This window comes from Aspergillus candidus (genome assembly GCF_002847045.1).
Source record: "Aspergillus candidus strain CBS 102.13 unplaced genomic scaffold BDW47scaffold_21, whole genome shotgun sequence".
NCBI classification, from domain to species: Eukaryota; Fungi; Ascomycota; class Eurotiomycetes; order Eurotiales; family Aspergillaceae; genus Aspergillus; species Aspergillus candidus.
The window spans coordinates 255440-271705 of record NW_020194026.1 but is presented as its reverse complement, the minus strand read 5'-3'; the positions used below and the strand labels follow the sequence as shown (position 1 = coordinate 271705).

The 16266-nt window shown below is 51.9% G+C and overlaps 5 protein-coding genes across 5 annotated transcripts; 1 reads left to right on the top strand and 4 right to left on the bottom strand.

The window, feature by feature from the left end:
• Positions 1-1736: 1736 nt before the first annotated feature.
• BDW47DRAFT_131650 (3-demethylubiquinone-9 3-methyltransferase) lies at positions 1737-3347 on the top strand (the record flags this gene model as incomplete). Its single annotated transcript, XM_024817363.1, has 2 exons — positions 1737-2870; positions 3248-3347. The coding sequence occupies exons 1-2, from the start codon at positions 1918-1920 to the stop codon at positions 3345-3347; spliced, it is 1053 nt and encodes a 350-aa protein (XP_024672236.1). The 5' UTR covers positions 1737-1917.
• BDW47DRAFT_105532 (putative RING and UBP finger domain protein) lies at positions 3166-5818 on the bottom strand. The gene is made up of 2 exons (XM_024812590.1): positions 4683-5818; positions 3166-4621 (listed from the first exon to the last, which is right to left on the bottom strand). Exons 1-2 carry the CDS (start codon positions 5625-5627, stop codon positions 3434-3436), a joined length of 2133 nt encoding a protein of 710 aa, XP_024672235.1. The 5' UTR covers positions 5628-5818; the 3' UTR covers positions 3166-3433.
• Positions 5819-6401: 583 nt separating this feature from the next.
• On the bottom strand, positions 6402-7447 carry BDW47DRAFT_125650 (ubiquitin family protein; the record flags this gene model as incomplete). Its single annotated transcript, XM_024816423.1, has 3 exons — positions 6402-7081; positions 7137-7352; positions 7426-7447. The coding sequence occupies 3 exons, from the start codon at positions 7445-7447 to the stop codon at positions 6402-6404; spliced, it is 918 nt and encodes a 305-aa protein (XP_024672234.1).
• Positions 7448-9849: 2402 nt separating this feature from the next.
• On the bottom strand, positions 9850-12671 carry BDW47DRAFT_29856 (Zn(II)2Cys6 transcription factor domain-containing protein). Its single transcript, XM_024818689.1, has 4 exons — positions 11361-12671; positions 10456-11304; positions 10201-10399; positions 9850-10146 (listed from the first exon to the last, which is right to left on the bottom strand). Exons 1-4 carry the CDS (start codon positions 12474-12476, stop codon positions 10046-10048), a joined length of 2265 nt encoding a protein of 754 aa, XP_024672233.1. The 5' UTR covers positions 12477-12671; the 3' UTR covers positions 9850-10045.
• A 1617-nt stretch (positions 12672-14288) lies between these two features.
• On the bottom strand, positions 14289-15590 carry BDW47DRAFT_105528 (uncharacterized protein). The gene has a single exon (XM_024812589.1). It carries the CDS (start codon positions 15022-15024, stop codon positions 14533-14535), a length of 492 nt encoding a protein of 163 aa, XP_024672232.1. The 5' UTR covers positions 15025-15590; the 3' UTR covers positions 14289-14532.
• Positions 15591-16266: the final 676 nt, after the last annotated feature.

Here is a 16266-nt window from a genome sequence, read left to right as displayed (position 1 = left end):
GTCTACTCCATTTGCCGGACTATGCACCATGCAGCGATGCCCGTCCCGTTACCGAGAGTATATCTTGCTGTTTGGATTATCCCAGACCCATCCATCCATGTGATCCGCCTGTCTATTGTCGAAAGTAGAAACTCCTGCTACTAGTCAGTAGTCGTGCAGCAGCGATCTGGACTATTGTATTGTATTGACACTTGACACCGGTGGTGTATGGTCCATGATTACGGTGTAATGGGAACATACGGAGCACATATGCCAAATGTATTGAGCGGTGCGCGAGAATAAAATCAATGGTTCATCCCCGGACGTACCACAGATTCAATCGATGGGTTGCCGGCACGGGTGTACCAAACACAGAGTGCTGGTAGACCTGTGCACCGAACACAGAACACCGGTACGCCATGACTCCCCTAATCTCGACCGCCATCCGGAGAATCCTGTTCCTTTGGTAGGACCGAAAAGGGGCCTTATCTAGGCATCCGCAACATCCTAGTTTTATCCTAGCCACTAACAGATCTGATCCTCGGTCGGGGTTTAAAGTATGCTGCACAAAAGGGAAAGATATTATTAACAGAATAAATGATAAATATAAATATAAATAAGTCAAAGCAAACGAGAAAGGAAGGAGACAAGACCATTGTTATTCTACAGACGGAGTCCCGCAGCTTCAGTAAAACTCACCGCATCCTCAACATCAGTCCGTCCTACCACTCAGGATCCATCCGGGGAGACAGATACTCCAGTCTCAAACCGAGTCGAGAGTCTCTCCATCAGTCCGTCCTCCCTACTATCCCTAATTTGATTGACTACGGAGTACAACACATTTAGCCCATCTGCAAACAACCCACTGCGTGTCAGTCAGTCAGTCAAATCCTTCATCATTGCACACCGATGATCGTCAAGCGGAGCGGTAGGAACATTCCCGAGCGTCGCGCTAAACAAGGCAAGACGAGCAGACCCAACTAACTTACTAACTACCAGTGAGTTAGGAAGTTAGCAACACGAAGGACGGACCCATCAAGAATGCAACTAACACACCGACTTGGTTAGCAAAGAAAAAACGAAAAAAGAAGAATCACCACCTTCTGGAAGGCCCGTAGAAGGAGACTATTGAACAGACTAGGCCACGTTCTGGGTCCGTGATATCACTCGGGATGGGGAAAGGAGAGACTAACCTAGGTCTTTGGCAGATCAATCAAAATAAATCAAAGAACTACTTTCAAAAAAGGCAATAGCTGGCTGACTTGATTACTATTATTGCGGTAGTACGTAACTGACCAAGGCATGAGATGTTAAAGGGTGGATATCTCTCTCCCCTTTTCTCCTTTCTTTCTCCATCTTTCTTCTCTGTCTCCTGAACAGGAAGGATTCTGGAAGATACGGTATTACCTTACTGTATGGTATGCATTTACCTGTTGGTTAGTTTTGGTAGGAGTTGGAGTCTTTTCACGTTTAGTCTAGAACTCGAACTATACTCTACAGGATGCGCATGTAGAATATGATAATAACCTCTCAATGAAACCACATATAATATGATATACATGACTAAAAAACAAATGATCTCAATCAAATCAGAAACAAACACCCGTACTCCCAATGCGACCAGGAGGCACTGGGCAGTCTGTTGCAAGCTTGGCACATTTGTCTTGTTTGTCTCACGATGATCGCATTTTATGTTCCGAAGAACCTCATCCGCCATCGCAGTCGAACTCGCGATATCAGATGCGTTAGATAGAGTAAGAACCACCATTGCTAGTTCATTACACTGTCATTATATCTAATTCCACTTAGTTGCTTCTGCTTTACCTACAATCGCAACCAGACCTATCCTCACTCAAACAAACCAAAACCAAAACACCATCGCGCAAACCAACCCCCATCAATCAATCAAGAAGGAAAGCAAAAGAAGAATACAACGGCATGGCCACCCTCCGCCCAACTCTCCGGGCCCTCCCAACATCCCGTCTCCTCCTCCTCCGCCAACAGAAGCAATGCCAAAGAGCCCACTCCACCGTCTCCGCAAATGAACTCTCCCACTTCTCCGCACTAGCCAGCAGCTGGTGGGATCCGCAAGGTCCCTCGCGCGTCCTGCACCTGATGAATCCTCTCCGACATGATTTTATCGCATCTTGCCTCGCGCAGGGGACCCCGCCGGCTACTTCTACCGAGAACAACACCGGGAAAGAGGTGGGAAACGCAAACACGCTTAAATATCTCGACATCGGCTGCGGAGGAGGTATCTTCGCGGAGTCGCTCGCGCGCACTATCAACCCTGCCTCAAGCTCGCAGACACACACCCGCGCAGCGTCGATAACAGCGCTTGATCCCTCGCCGACTCTCATCCAGATTGCGCGCGACCACGCCCGGACGGATCCTATCGTCGCGGAACATCTCCGGAACGGCACATTCACCTACAAGAACTGTACTCTGGAAGATCACGTCTCTTCCTCCTCTCCCGCTCCCCAATCATCATCACCATCATCACCATCATCCCCCTCCCCCACACAAACCCCCACCATCCCCACCTCAAACCAATACGACGTGGTCACCCTCTTCGAAGTAATCGAACACATCGACAACACCTCCCCAACCAGCAACCCCACAACCTTCCTCACAGACTGTCTGCGCCTCGTCCGCCCAGGCGGATGGCTAATCGGCTCGACCATCTCCCGCACCCTCACCTCCTACCTCATCAACCAGGTCATCGCCGAAGCGCCGTGGCCGGTGGGCGTCGTCCCGCGGGGCACGCACGACTGGGCGAAGTTCGTCAATCCGGATGAGTTGGAAGGGTGGGTGCAGGAGGCGCTGATGAGGGGTGCGGATCGGGGCGTTACTGTTAGGGGCGGTGGGGGCGCGTTGGGCGAGGGCATGAGGTGGTGTGTTGGGGGGGTGGTGTATTTTCCCGGGGTGGGGTGGAAGATGGTGCCGGGTTCGGAGGGTTGGGGGAATTATTTTTGGGCGGTTAGGAGGGGGGTTTGAACTTCTTTCTTTGGTTGTTTCTTTATTTCCTCTTTTGTTCTTGAGCTTTTTTGCTTTGAGTGGGTGGTTTGTTTCGTTGGGATGGTCGGAGGGTATGTGTGTTGTGCTGTGGGGTTGTATATATAGTGTAGATTAGATTTAGACGATTATGAGATTATAGCATTGTAGAACAGAATGATCAGCATACACTAGTTACAGCAAATGATATTATCTATTGCTATCATGTTGAACTCATTCCATATTCGTTAGTGTATTGTAGTGTACATGCTAGATTTTATGCAATACGTGCACTACACGGCGCCCATCTCCAACAACAGACGAACCCCACTGAAGTGTTCAGCGTCGCCAACAAGACAACCAAGCTAGCGTGACTAGCAGACCATCCAGAGACCATAGCATGCATAGCATATCCCACAGCAGTAGAAGTAATCAATAATAGATAGTCCGCGTAGGTAGGTTACTTCTTCCTCCCCTTCCCCTTCTTCTTCTTCCCCTTGCTCTCCGGCTCAGGCACGCTCACTGTCCCCTGCACAACATCATCACTCTGATCCTTCAACCGCTCAGACCCACTAATAAAGAACGTGAGGTCGCGGTTCTGGTCAGCCAGATCCGCATTGGAAACCTTCAGCGTGTCAACCTCCGTAGTGAGGTGTTCAACCCGCCCCATCAAGCTCTCATTCATAGTCTTCTCCTCGCGCCACTCCTTCTCCATCTTCCGCGCCATAGCCTCGAACTTCTCGGCTCGTTTCTCCGCGCGGGATTTATCGCGCTCGAGGGCCGGGAGGGTGTCCGATGCGAGTCTGTCGTACTTCGCTTGGAGGGTCTGTAGGGTGTTGTTTGCGGTGGTGGCCGCGTCTTGGGCGGATGATGCGGCGACGGAAGCCTGCGAGGCTTTGTCGACGGCGCGCTGGACGACTTCCTCGAAGTAGGCGCGCTGGCTCTCGAGCTGGCTGGTGAGGAGGTGGGTGTATTCGACGCTCATGTTTTCGAGTTTCTCGCGGGGCACGGCGTCCGTCCAGTCTGGGGGATCGAGGGCGCTGTTGTCTGCGGCGGGGAGCTCGACGAGCTTGCCGTCGGTTTTGCTCTGGATGATGCGGTGGACGTAGGCGTCGCCGATGTAGTCCCAGACGCGCTGGGTGGAGAGGTCCATGGCGAAGGCGTGGGATGTCTCTTTGAAGTGCGCGAAGGCGTGCGCGCCGTCGTACCGCCCGCAGCCGACGGCGCCGCAGATGAGGCACACCCAGAGGTTGAGCTCCGAGTGGCAGACATTGCACTGGGCAGGGTCGTCTTCGGAGAACGCGCTGGGGAGTGTGTGGCGGATGTCGTCTTGCGTGTAGCGGCAGACGGGGCAGCCGCTGCCTTTCCACTTCTGGAGACAGGTGCAGTGGAAGACGTGCTGGCAGATGATGGTGAGGAGGCCGGTGGTTTCGTCCATGCGCTCTAGGCAAACGGGGCATGTTGGCAGCTCGACGAGGGCTGGTGTGGGAGGGGCTAGCGGTCTGGTGGAGAGTGAAGCTGATGGGATGGGGCTGGTCTGGCTGGCTGAGGACAGGGTCCGCTGAGGGCTGGTCGCTGGCGTCTGCATTTCCAAGTCGACTGCTTGAATTTCCACCGTCTTCACAAAGACCACATGGCACGTTTCAGGCTGCAGGATAGAGGTTAGACAGTTTCCTATAACGAAAAGCAAGCCATGAAGAATGACCTACCTCCATACTATTGAACACCTTCCCATTCCACTCCCTCTGCCAATCCCTCGCCTTCCTCCCACTCCGAAACTTCATCAAAACCATATACCGATTCGCCCTCGCCGTGCGAATCATCCGAAAATGGCTAACATCATCCATAGTAGCCTCCCCCACAAACCCCAAAAAGTCCGATGGCGACATATAAGACGGCACAGCAAGTATACACAGCGTCGTGCAGTCTTCCTCATCCAGACGGCCCCTCGACGACGACACAACAGCCGACGACGAAGACTGCCGCAGCTGGAGCTGCCTGTGCTCTCCCCGACGACCATCCCCACCCAACTCATCATGCGGCTGTCTCGCAGCGGCGGAGCCCTTCAGATCCGGCGGATAATCGGCATCTTCCGTGAGGGAGGGCGTATCCTGGAGATCGCGGTAGAGGTGGACGATGCCCCAGACGCTTTCCGAGACGGACTGATCCAGCGGGATGTATTTTCCTTTGGTGCGCAGGCCACCGAGGATGTCTGTTCCGATGCCCGTCGCGACGGGGTTGTCGTCGACGCGCCGGGTGGAGGCTGCGCGGCGCGAGCCGCCGAGGTCCTGGTCTAGGGGGATCATGTCGATGCACGCGATGGAGACTTTATCGAGGCGGAGGTCTTTTTCGAACGCGGGGGTGCTTGTTTGTGAGGTTGTGTAGGTGTGTGGTGGGGTCGTGGCGGGGTGTGTCGTGTCAGAGGGGCGAGTGTCGGAGGTGGAAGGGCGAGGGGTTCTGCTGTTGTTGGAGGTGGCCCTCAGGTCGCGGGGGTTGTTGCGGTGTGAGGTCGATCGCTTGTGGAAGGGAAGGAGAGCTTCGCATGCGGAGTCAAAGGATAGCGATGTTGGGGATCGGTCTGGAGAGGAGCTTCGGAGGTCGTTGTGGGGGCGGGCAAACAGTTCAATGGCGAGGTGGTAGAAGTAGGAGGGCATCGCGACAGATGCTCACACTACTGAGTGGTGGTTCAGGAATAGCTCCATCAAATCCGAAGGGACTTGTGGTGGAGATCAAGGGTATGGAGTTATTTGGTTGATGATGATGACGATGTTGATTGACGGGTGGGAAGTTTTACTGCCCGTTTTCAACGTTCCGCCCACATGACCAGTTGATGGTTGGAGAAAACGTCGAAAAATTTGAGGATTTGTGGAAAAGTTTTGAATCTTATTTTACTTTTATTTAATCTCTTTACTTTATGCTCAACTATAATGAACGTTGATTTGCCAACGAGGTAGCGATTGAAGTCCTAGTGGCAAAACATTCAAGGTGAATATATCCATGCCTGACTGCCAAAAGCCATAAAAAACACCGATAAGACCATCAAAATAATCAATCCTTGTAGTCTAGACCTCCATTCTATGTCTAGACCCGTATCGCCCCATAGGTCATCCACCCTGGTCGGGAAGTGGGTTGTTGATAAGGTACCGACGAACGGCGATAAAACGCCTGGCGCGTACCTCACATAGGGTGGCGACAGTCATATCCTGTGGAGGAACATCTTACTGTGGATAGAATCAAGTTACAATCTACAAACAATAGTCTGTCTCAATAGTTCATTGATAAGGAACGAGGACCACCGCTGTCGCAGTGGTCAGGTATGATAGAAGCTAATAATGACCATAACCGTGTCATAAAAACCGAAGAAACCAGCCCAACGCCATGCATGCCATCCCGTATGAGCCGTGATAGCAGAGAATCAAGGAAAGACATTAGTTGCCCCCACGGAGACGGAGGACCAGGTGCAGAGTGCTCTCCTTCTGGATGTTGTAATCCGAGAGCGTGCGCCCATCCTCTAGCTGCTTACCAGCGAAGATGAGACGCTGCTGGTCCGGGGGGATGCCCTCCTTGTCCTGGATCTTCGACTTGACGTTGTCGATCGTGTCGGAGCTCTCCACTTCCAATGTGATCGTCTTCCCGGTCAGGGTCTTGACGAAAATCTGCATACCACCACGGAGACGGAGGACGAGGTGCAAGGTGGACTCTTTCTGAATGTTGTAATCGGACAGGGTGCGGCCATCTTCCAGCTGCTTGCCAGCGAAGATGAGACGCTGTTGGTCGGGCGGGATGCCCTCCTTGTCTTGGATCTTGGACTTCACGTTGTCAATGGTGTCGGACGACTCCACCTCCAGGGTGATGGTCTTTCCGGTCAGGGTCTTGACGAAGATTTGCATGCCACCGCGGAGACGCAGGACCAAGTGAAGAGTCGATTCCTTCTGGATGTTGTAGTCGGACAGGGTACGGCCATCCTCCAGCTGCTTGCCAGCGAAGATCAGGCGCTGCTGATCGGGGGGGATGCCCTCCTTGTCCTGGATCTTGCTCTTGACATTATCGATGGTGTCGCTGGACTCGACCTCGAGGGTGATGGTCTTGCCAGTGAGGGTCTTGACGACTGGAATCAAGTTAGTACGTGTCTTCCCGTCGGGTGGCGAGACGGTGGAACTTACAAATCTGCATACCGCCACGCAGGCGCAGGACCAAGTGAAGAGTCGATTCCTTCTGGATGTTGTAGTCGGACAGGGTACGGCCGTCCTCCAGCTGCTTGCCAGCGAAGATCAGGCGCTGCTGGTCAGGGGGAATGCCCTCCTTATCCTGGATCTTGCTCTTCACGTTGTCGATGGTATCGCTGGACTCGACCTCAAGGGTGATGGTCTTGCCGGTGACTATAGATGAAAAGGTGGTTAGCGGACGGCTCTTAAAATGGCGTCAGCGGAGACGAAGGATGAGAACACTCACGGGTCTTGACGAAGATCTGCATGATGGGCAGGATATCACAGTAGAGGTGTAGAAAGAAAAGACGATGATCTAGGACGAGAAGTTGATGGAAGAGTGCGTGGAATACAGACGTCAGACTCAGTCCAAGAGAGAAGGTGGAATGGAAAGAGGGGAAAGGGCGGAAGTGGAGGGAGGCGCGGGTTAAATAGGTAGGAGAGAGGAGAGAGAAGAGGAGAAAGAGTGGAAGTGAGGGGAGGCGAGAGGCAAAGTACCCAATTCAGTAACTTAGTCAGGGCCTCCAAGCAATGATAGGCCGATAACGTGATGATTGAAACCAAGGAAAATGCCACCTGCCATCGTTCAGTCTACCTATCTAACTAGTACCTATTCACTATTCTGGCACCTCCTGGGGCATTCCTCGCTATCCGCCCAGTCACCGGTCGATCCCTTCTTACTCCGTCCCAATAACCAGACCGACTGGGAAGGAAACTACTAGAACAGAAACTCAGCCACAGCGATGACTCAAGTTCTTTGTTAGAGGCTTATCCAGAGTCTTACATTCACTAGTAGGACCAGGCTGAAAATTTCTCAAGAAGGCAAGTCCAAGTTGCTGCGCCGTAGTCAGCCTTTTTTTTCTGGTCAGGTATCAAGTAAGCCATCATAAATGCTAAGTATGGATGAGTGGTCTATCTGTCTCCGCCTCCGTCCGTACCCGCCACTGACGCCACCAGTCGGTATCTTCACCAAACCGGCCATGACTCCTGGAAACGTCTCTTCCACATTCTTGGAAAAGAAAAAAAGAAAAGAAAAAACGTTCAAGATAAGGAAAAAAAACCTAATAACTTTATGTCCTCATATCAAATTCATTCCCCCCTCCCAAACATATAAAAGTAGTTTAAAATAAATCAACTCCAACAATGCGTCATGGACCCCCCCCAAAAATGATGACGTGTGACCCCAACACTCCTTATCGCCCAGCGGTAAGTGGGAACGGCACACGGCCCCAGAGTGGCAGGGGGGACTGGCCTAGAGACGGCCTAGAGCGAGTTAGGTACCCATCGCGGCAGGGAGGGTCAGGTGATCGTCGCTTCCGGTTACTCCCTTTCTCCCCACTTTGGTTTCTGCCTTAGGCTGCTGGCATTGCATTGCACTTGGATCAAGTCCGGTTGTCGCATTCCTTTCTTTTTATGTATATCAAGGTTGTCAATATTTCCTACATACTCGACACACATAGTACTCATCTACTAGGTAACTATATGTGTACTTACCCAGGTACCACCTAGAACAGAATCAGACATGTCAACAATCCAATCTAACATCCATCCCAGTAAGGAGTCTCCAATCTGACATCACAAACCACCCATGCACGTGCAGGCGCAATGCACAGAAACAACACCATTACTCTTAGCTTAGTAGTGTCTCTCTATTGCCTACTTAGGTATCAAGTACTAGGTAGGTGCTGTGCGAAACAGGTATGACTTGATTACAATAAAATGGATCTGATCCATCACCGTGCTCATGGGATGCACTGCCTGCATCATCTACGAGCTATTGGGTTTGAATCCACCACTACTTACTCCGTACACAAATCACTACTACAACAGAGTTAGGCACCTTATATTATAGCCCGTGGAAACTTTGCCGACTGCAGGCTCTTATGTGATTCATCCAATGCTATATACTAGCCTACCTAGGTACCTCTACCTAGGTATGTATGTTCAATTTGAACGCCAACTGTACAATACCTCAACAAAATAGGGATGGGCGAGGGGGAGGACACCACACACAATCCCTGATGGAATGGTGGGTTGGTCCCGATCAAATGTACGTAGACTTGAACCACTGTACACCCGAGCTGGTCAATATATAATATTCAAAGCTTGCATGGCAAAGATCAACAAAGACAAAATCAAAAGAAAAGAAAGAAATAAACATAGCATGCATGCGTGCACACCTCTTCAAAATCGTAAACACACACCCTCCCCTCGACGCCTTGGTCCCCCTCATTCTCGGGAGTCGCCGACACCAATACCAAGACGCAACCCCAAGTCCTTCCTCCACTGGGACGAAAAACAATAATTTAGAAAAGAAAATAAAAAATAACACGCTCAACCGGACACAAATGCAAAAAAGCAGCAGCTTCACACGAGAACTAGTCTCCCGCACGTGTCGCCAACTCAGTTGCGCTCGTCGCTGCTGCTGTAGACATTTCGTGACCATACATATCATGACATTCGTGAACCTCATCATCGCTGGTGGTAGATACTTTGCGAGAGAAAGGCAGATCACTGGGGGAAAACGTAAGGAACGTCGTCAATCGGAGATCGAAATCGGATCAAAAGGAAAGGACGGACGCTGAAGAATTTGCGAAAATAACAGAAAACAAAACAAAATGAAACCAATCCCGAAGTTAAAAACATAACAAATTGTGAAAACAGGAAAAAAGCAAAAGCTGATAGATACGGTTTGGTGGATAAAATAATGACGGTCGTCGTTAATGGCTGATTGAAAATCTCATAATCGTGAATGAATGCCGGCATATATCATTGGATCGTCTCGTGGGCATGCCATCTGGAGCCATGACTCATTTGTTTCGGAAAGGTTTTAAAATTGCAACAGACCGTCGTCATGTCAAAATCACCTAGTTCGCACGGATCACGAGGCGGGAGATGAACTTGTTCGATAAGCAGTCGAAGTCGTTTCGGTTGAACTTCGAACCCGAGCGGCTACGGAGGTAGGTCTCTGCAACGACATCAGTCTGGGAGGAAACATCAAGGAAACAACAAAGCGCCTTACCGTATTGCGTCACGTGCTGGCGGACCTCGGTCATCGTGTTGCAGACGTCGGGATTGGAATGGAGCAGATGATGGTGCTTCTGCGTCTCCCAATCGGTGAAGGCGGGCAGCTTCTGCGAGATGGCCTGGAAGAGGCCGACGATAACCCCAACCGGGGTGGTCTCCATATCGGTGCAGAACTTATCCACGGCGGAAGCATCCTATCATATTGAGTCAGTATTACGACGATCGAAGGACGGGTGTTCCCGTGACTTACCGGTGTACGGTAGTGGCTGTCGAACTGCATCTCCTCCCACACTGCCAGCAGGATCGACGCCAGGATAAAGATGGTAGGCCAGTTCTTCAGCTTGTCCCCGCTATAAACACTCGAGTAGAGACCGGAGAGCTCCTCCAGAACATCCTTCTGCAACTCACGCCACATGTTGGCCATGGCGCACTTGATCTGGAAGTTGATCATCACTGGGGCCATGGTCTTGCCCGAGAATTTTGACCCGCTATTGATCTTCCCGGAGAGCCCCTCCTCATCGCCCAGGCCTTCCACCATGGTGACATGGAGCGTCAGGTTGTAGGCAACGACCAGCTTCAGCGCCTTGCGGATGACCGGCAGCTTGGTGCGGAAGTAGTAGCGGAAGGCGGTCTTCAGCATCTGGGTCAGGAACGGAGTGCCCTCGAAGTAGTCGTCCACAAACTTCTCGAATGTACCGTTACCATCGATGTGGCGGTCCAGATAGTCAGAGAGCAGGGCGTGCGAGATGCCCTCCATTCCGGCCGAGAGTTTGGCGGTTTCCACCTCGTACTGGGTCGGTTCCCGGTGCATCGACTCCACCCAGTCGACGCTGAAGCACTGTTCGTCCCGGACGTAGACTTCGCGGGCGTTGATCGGGAGGACTTGACCATAACCGTGGGTGATGAAGAGCGTCCGCTCGTGGTCCGAGAACCCCTTGATGTTCCCGACGGAGAACCCAAGGCTCATGTGGCGCTCATAGTCCGCCTTCCAATCCTTCATGAAGTACCCGATCTCCTTGATATCGATTCGGGTGCAGGGAACCTGCCACAGGCGGGCGTGGGAAGGCTGGCATCCGGCACACGGCTCGCCTTTGTCACACTGATTGAACACCATCAGCCGACGAACCACGGGACGCTTGGGACGTGGGAACTTACAGTCTTCTTCAAAAACTTGCAGCGCAGGCAGGCTCTCAGCTTGCGAATCTCGCTGGCCTGCTTACGCTGATCCGGCTTCAACGGGCCCTTGCGCTTGCCCACCCGCTTCTCGGTTTCCGGCTTGCCGCTCTGCGAGTGCTTGCGGATCTTGGTCTCCGACTTGGCGGCGATGGGACTCTTCCGGGACGGCTTGCGGCTGGGCGGGGAAGCGGACGACGCCTGGGAGCCGGCGGACCGGGCGGGCGAGGACGGCTTCTTCATTGGGACGGGCACAGGAATGGGGCGGGCAATGGCCACGGGGCTCACCGCGGCGGGAGACTGGGACCCATGGGAGGTGTGGTCAAACGAGACGCGTCGGTTCATGGTGTTGAAGGCCGACTCAAAGTTGGTGTCCGAGCTGGGCGAATTGACCGGGTTCGTGACATCGATGAAGCTGCTGTAGGAGGTCGAATACGAGGACTCCGACAGGCTCCGGTCGTGCAGGGTCTGGCTGGGGTTGATGAAGAAGCCCTGGTCCGGGAAGGAGAACTCGTGCGAGTGGCGGGGTTCAATCGCACACCAGCCGTTGTCACTGCTGGACAGCGAGCGCACCTCGAGAGCGGTGTCCGTGGGGGAGCTGCTGTCAATGACATTGTGCGGCGCCGCATACGACGAGACATCGCCCACGGCGTCAGGGAAGGGCATGAGGTCCGCCTGGAAATCATGGTAGGGGAACTGGTTCATGTCGACGGGGGGCGAGAGCGGCAGATAGGAGCCCCCCAAGAGGCTGGTGCTCATCTGACCTTGCGAATTGGACATCAGATCGATGGGAGACGACTGGATGGACATGCCATAGCTGGCCGTGGTGAATTGTGGGACGGACGAGGCCTCCTCGGGAGAGTACTGGAGGTGGGGTTGCAGGGCATGAAATTGCCAGTCGACCATGAGGTTAGGGTCCTGCGATACCGACTGTTCGTAGGGGAGACCGCTAGTTTGTAGCGCAACATCTCGTGCTCCATCGGCTCGTTGCGAGGCCTGGTGATCCACCGTCACGGGCCATGACTGCGGCTGGAGGTAGTTTCTGGAGTCATAATCGAGGCCAATGAAGCCATCGCTAGATATATCGACATTTGACATGATGCCAACGGACTATTTACGAAACAAGAGGAGATAACCCAAAAGAAAATCGCATGAATCAAAAAAAAGAGAGAGAAGAGAAAACAAGAATCATAAAAAATAAACAATCAAATCGTGAAAAGGAAAGGGGGGAAATATCAAAAGATAGACAGACAAGATGGGTGAGTCAGTGGTACAAAAAAAAACAAATGAAGAAGAGGATGAAACTGGAGAAAGATGACTGACAGCGAAGCCTGAGGAAAGTTGAAGGGCTTCGGAGGAGCAGTAAGCCCAGAACCCGGGCGACTAGAGGGTGGATTTTTTTTATTTTTTTATGATTATGTGTATTCTGTATTTTTTGAGGGTGGAATCGAGAGAAGAATGGATAGGATGGATAGAATGGGGAATAGTTTAGATCAGGTCATTGGCACGGGTTCGTTCGTTAGTCGTACATGAATCGTAAGTCGTAAAGATGAAAAAGGAATAGTCAGTGGATTTGTTGATGTGAATTGTTTCGTTTGAGTAAAGGTCTCCGCTCAAGAGGTTAGAAGTTAGGTGAGAGAAGTGGGTGAGGATGGAAAGTGGACAGAAGCGGTGGGTGGGGAGGGGGGGAAGAGAGAGAGTGGAGGAAGAGGAGGAGAAGCAAAGCAGCGGTGAGGCGGAAGTTGCGTCGGCTGGAGATACGCTAGGGATCCTGAGCGAGAGTTATCAGCCAGCTATCAGAGGAAGTGGGGTGGAATGGGTATGTTTGACGGTATCATACTGGTTTATTACTGCAGGCTTCATCCATACCTGGGTATCTTCTGGACCAGGTAAACTTAGGTATCTAGGTATACCTTGGTGTACGGAGTAGAACTTACCTTCTACTATATTCAGTCCGGAGGCTCTTATATTATCCATCTCCCCCAACAGGGTAACAGGATGACTGATTCCATCATGTTCACGGTCTGCCCGTGACATCCAGAATACCGTCCATCCCAATCCGGTATAACCATCAAGATTGACAAGTCTCATGATTCTCGTCCCCGATCTCCAAAGAGTGGATCATCAATGAGGCGTTTCAACTGGTTGGGGAACTGAGATGGATCCAATACCTACTAAATCCGCCTTGTGCATGCATTGCTGGACAAGGACGGTAATACTAATCTAGTAGTGTGGCGCCTTCCAAGCCCAAAAAGATCACAACCGGTAATGGGGACCCATGTATCCATGTATCCCACACACACGCCACCCCTGTCGGGGTCCTGTTCGTGTGGGTAAGCATTCCTGATCGATGATCATAGCGTGCCCTGTCATAATACACATTCCTCGATCACTGGAACCCATGGAACCCATGGAACCATCCGATTAAAGGGATGAAAGTTGTTGGTTACAGTCCACGTTTCCCTGGGAGTAACCACGGTACAGCGACGGATTTCTCCGTCCATGCGACACGGCAAGCATCGCCGGGAGGGGAGATCAGTGGGCTCCGTTGAGATCGGTTGGAAGGATTAACGGGCGTGGAAATATTTATTATTCTAGTAACTTACCTACCTAGTACTTACTTACTAGCTACCTTTCCTCTCAGTAAGCAGGTAGTTTTGATAGGTGGTGGTCTCGGCCGGCCGCGCCGATGACGGTATCAGTACAGTATGGTACAGCATGTATGGTATGGTATATTGTGCGACTTCACCATTGCCCATCTTACTTTACTGCATCGGAATGCTTTTGCAGGGATTCTCGACTAGACTAGTTGATCACAGTGTGATGAAGAAAAAAGCAAGAATCAAAATAACGACTGATGATCTCCCCGTTACTAAATTACTAAACGGCCCTTGAGGGACCACTGCTTACTCCAACAAGCTAGTTCTCCCCGAGTCTCTAGTCACTACTCTATCGACAACGAGCCAATTGTCAAGGTCTGAAGCGCGACAGGCGATGGTCATGGCCCGGTGGAGAGTCAGCAGCGTTTCCATCCCTGACCAACTACCTAACCATTGAGGCACACATGTTGGCTTCGTGGCTCTCAAGGTTGCTGACGCTGCAGTAGCTCCATTTCGACCGTAATACACCACCATACAGGGCAGAACATCCGAACCTAAACAATCCGTTGATGCTGCTGATCATGGAACAATCCGTGAGTCCGATGTGGGATGATAAGCGGCTTCCATGGGTTGGTACGACTTTTCCTGTACGAGGTCTGCTGCCTGGATCCGATTACACACTCTTCTCGTTCACAATACCTGTTTGTGCCCTGCCAGCGAGGAGATGGGTCTGTCATAGCCATCACCGAGGGAAACCCGTGCTTTTGTCTCCACTTCTCTATTTCTGGAGGGCCTGTGTGTATTTTCTTGCTCGGCTCGGGCCCTTCCACTGGGAAACAATGACGGTACGAAGTATGGAGTAGATTGTTTAAAAATAGCAAGGGGCGTTGGTCGGTCAGTGAGGAAATGATAGCCGCCAACATCCACCGAGTCAAAGGGGCAAGGAAAAGAGAGTGATAGATCAGATACAGGTCCCTCAACACACCTGCAAGACACGCCGGTGATGACAACGCCAGGGCACTTGGGGTACATCCTCCACGGGGCATGCATGGGGAAAAGTCAAAGAGGCAACAACAGCAGGGCTTGGCTCGCTCCCCTTCCTTCCCTCTTAATTGCTGCAGGAAGGGGGACACACGGATGTCAGCTAGCCACCAGGAAAAAAAGAAACCCTTTGCATGTCTAATAGAGGGGGGGGACTCAACGGGGAGAAGCCCGTGGGTTCCACCAGGAACAACCACCGTCGGATCCTATTTGCCTGCCTTGAGACACCTCCATCCCATCGTGGCATCAATTGGTTCTGACTCGCAGTTGGCCACGCCAGCGTGGTCGCACGTAATCGAGATTTACTGTACAATTCACATTTACCAGGGAGGCCGCGGTGTTTTCAGCAACCCTCCCGCGCGGGTTCAGCGCCCATCCCGTGGTCATCCCATACGGTTTAACCTCCACCCGGTCGGGTTTAGCCTCTTGCGCTACACCCTGCGCGGATCTGCCGCCCGTCTCCGCCCTCCCCTCGTCCGCTGAACTATATAAGACCGCTAGTGCGTAGCTCCATGATCTTCCTCTTCTCAGAGGACGGGTCCATGGATGTGACTCTTCCGAGAGTTCTAGCGTTATGAGGAGGAGGGTGAGACGGGGGGAAAGGGTCGTGAGGAGGGGGTTAGAGAGATACTGAGAGGGAAGTGGTGGTATACGATGAGAGAATTCGTTCTTTGGCTTTGTCGCGCATGCGCGCGATGGGGGTTTGCCGCGTTGTACCGCCTGGCAATCAAGTAAGAGGCTGCACCGTGGGCGGCATTGTTAACGATTGATGTCGAGTCATCAAAAATCGTTTGCTGAGGCCTGATGGTTTCCTATTTTTCATAGTACTCAAGAAGTCTGACTGGAATCTAAGTTCAAAATCAATGATACTGGATACTGTCGGCTGTTATATCTCCGCGAGATTTTGTCTCCATACCATTCTGTATACAGACCAAAATTTTACATGCTGCAGTGATGAAATCTGGTTCAAGTAGTAGGAAAGGTCTAGTGCACACGATCCCCCGCCCACAGAGCAGGCAAAACCGGAGCTGCACGGCCTATGCTTCTACTTATAAGCCAAGAATAGGATGGCTTGTTATCACTTGCTGCAGCAACACCGGTCACAATAAGAGGGCTTTGCGACCGGCGAAATTCGAGTAAATAAGCCACCCTACAGAGTAGCATGATTTGATCATCAGGGTCGCTGCTAATACCGTCGGAAGCAGTCTGCTTAGATTTGATATTGATAGCCTTGCCCTGCTATCTTT

Bases quoted from the DNA above. Each gene is read 5' to 3' on its own strand.
- BDW47DRAFT_105532 (XM_024812590.1), bottom strand. From the start codon at position 5,627: ATGCCCTCCTACTTCTACCACCTCGCCATTGAACTGTTTGCCCGCCCC. The intron at 4,622-4,682 runs GTAGGTCATTCT...TCTATCCTGCAG, and splicing joins AGGTGTTCAATAGTATGGAG to CCTGAAACGTGCCATGTGGT.
- BDW47DRAFT_29856 (XM_024818689.1), bottom strand. From the start codon at position 12,476: ATGTCAAATGTCGATATATCTAGCGATGGCTTCATTGGCCTCGATTAT. The intron at 11,305-11,360 runs GTAAGTTCCCAC...GTGTTCAATCAG, and splicing joins GCAAGTTTTTGAAGAAGACT to TGTGACAAAGGCGAGCCGTG. The intron at 10,400-10,455 runs GTAAGTCACGGG...TCAATATGATAG, and splicing joins ACAGCCACTACCGTACACCG to GATGCTTCCGCCGTGGATAA.
- BDW47DRAFT_105528 (XM_024812589.1), bottom strand. From the start codon at position 15,024: ATGCCCCGTGGAGGATGTACCCCAAGTGCCCTGGCGTTGTCATCACCG.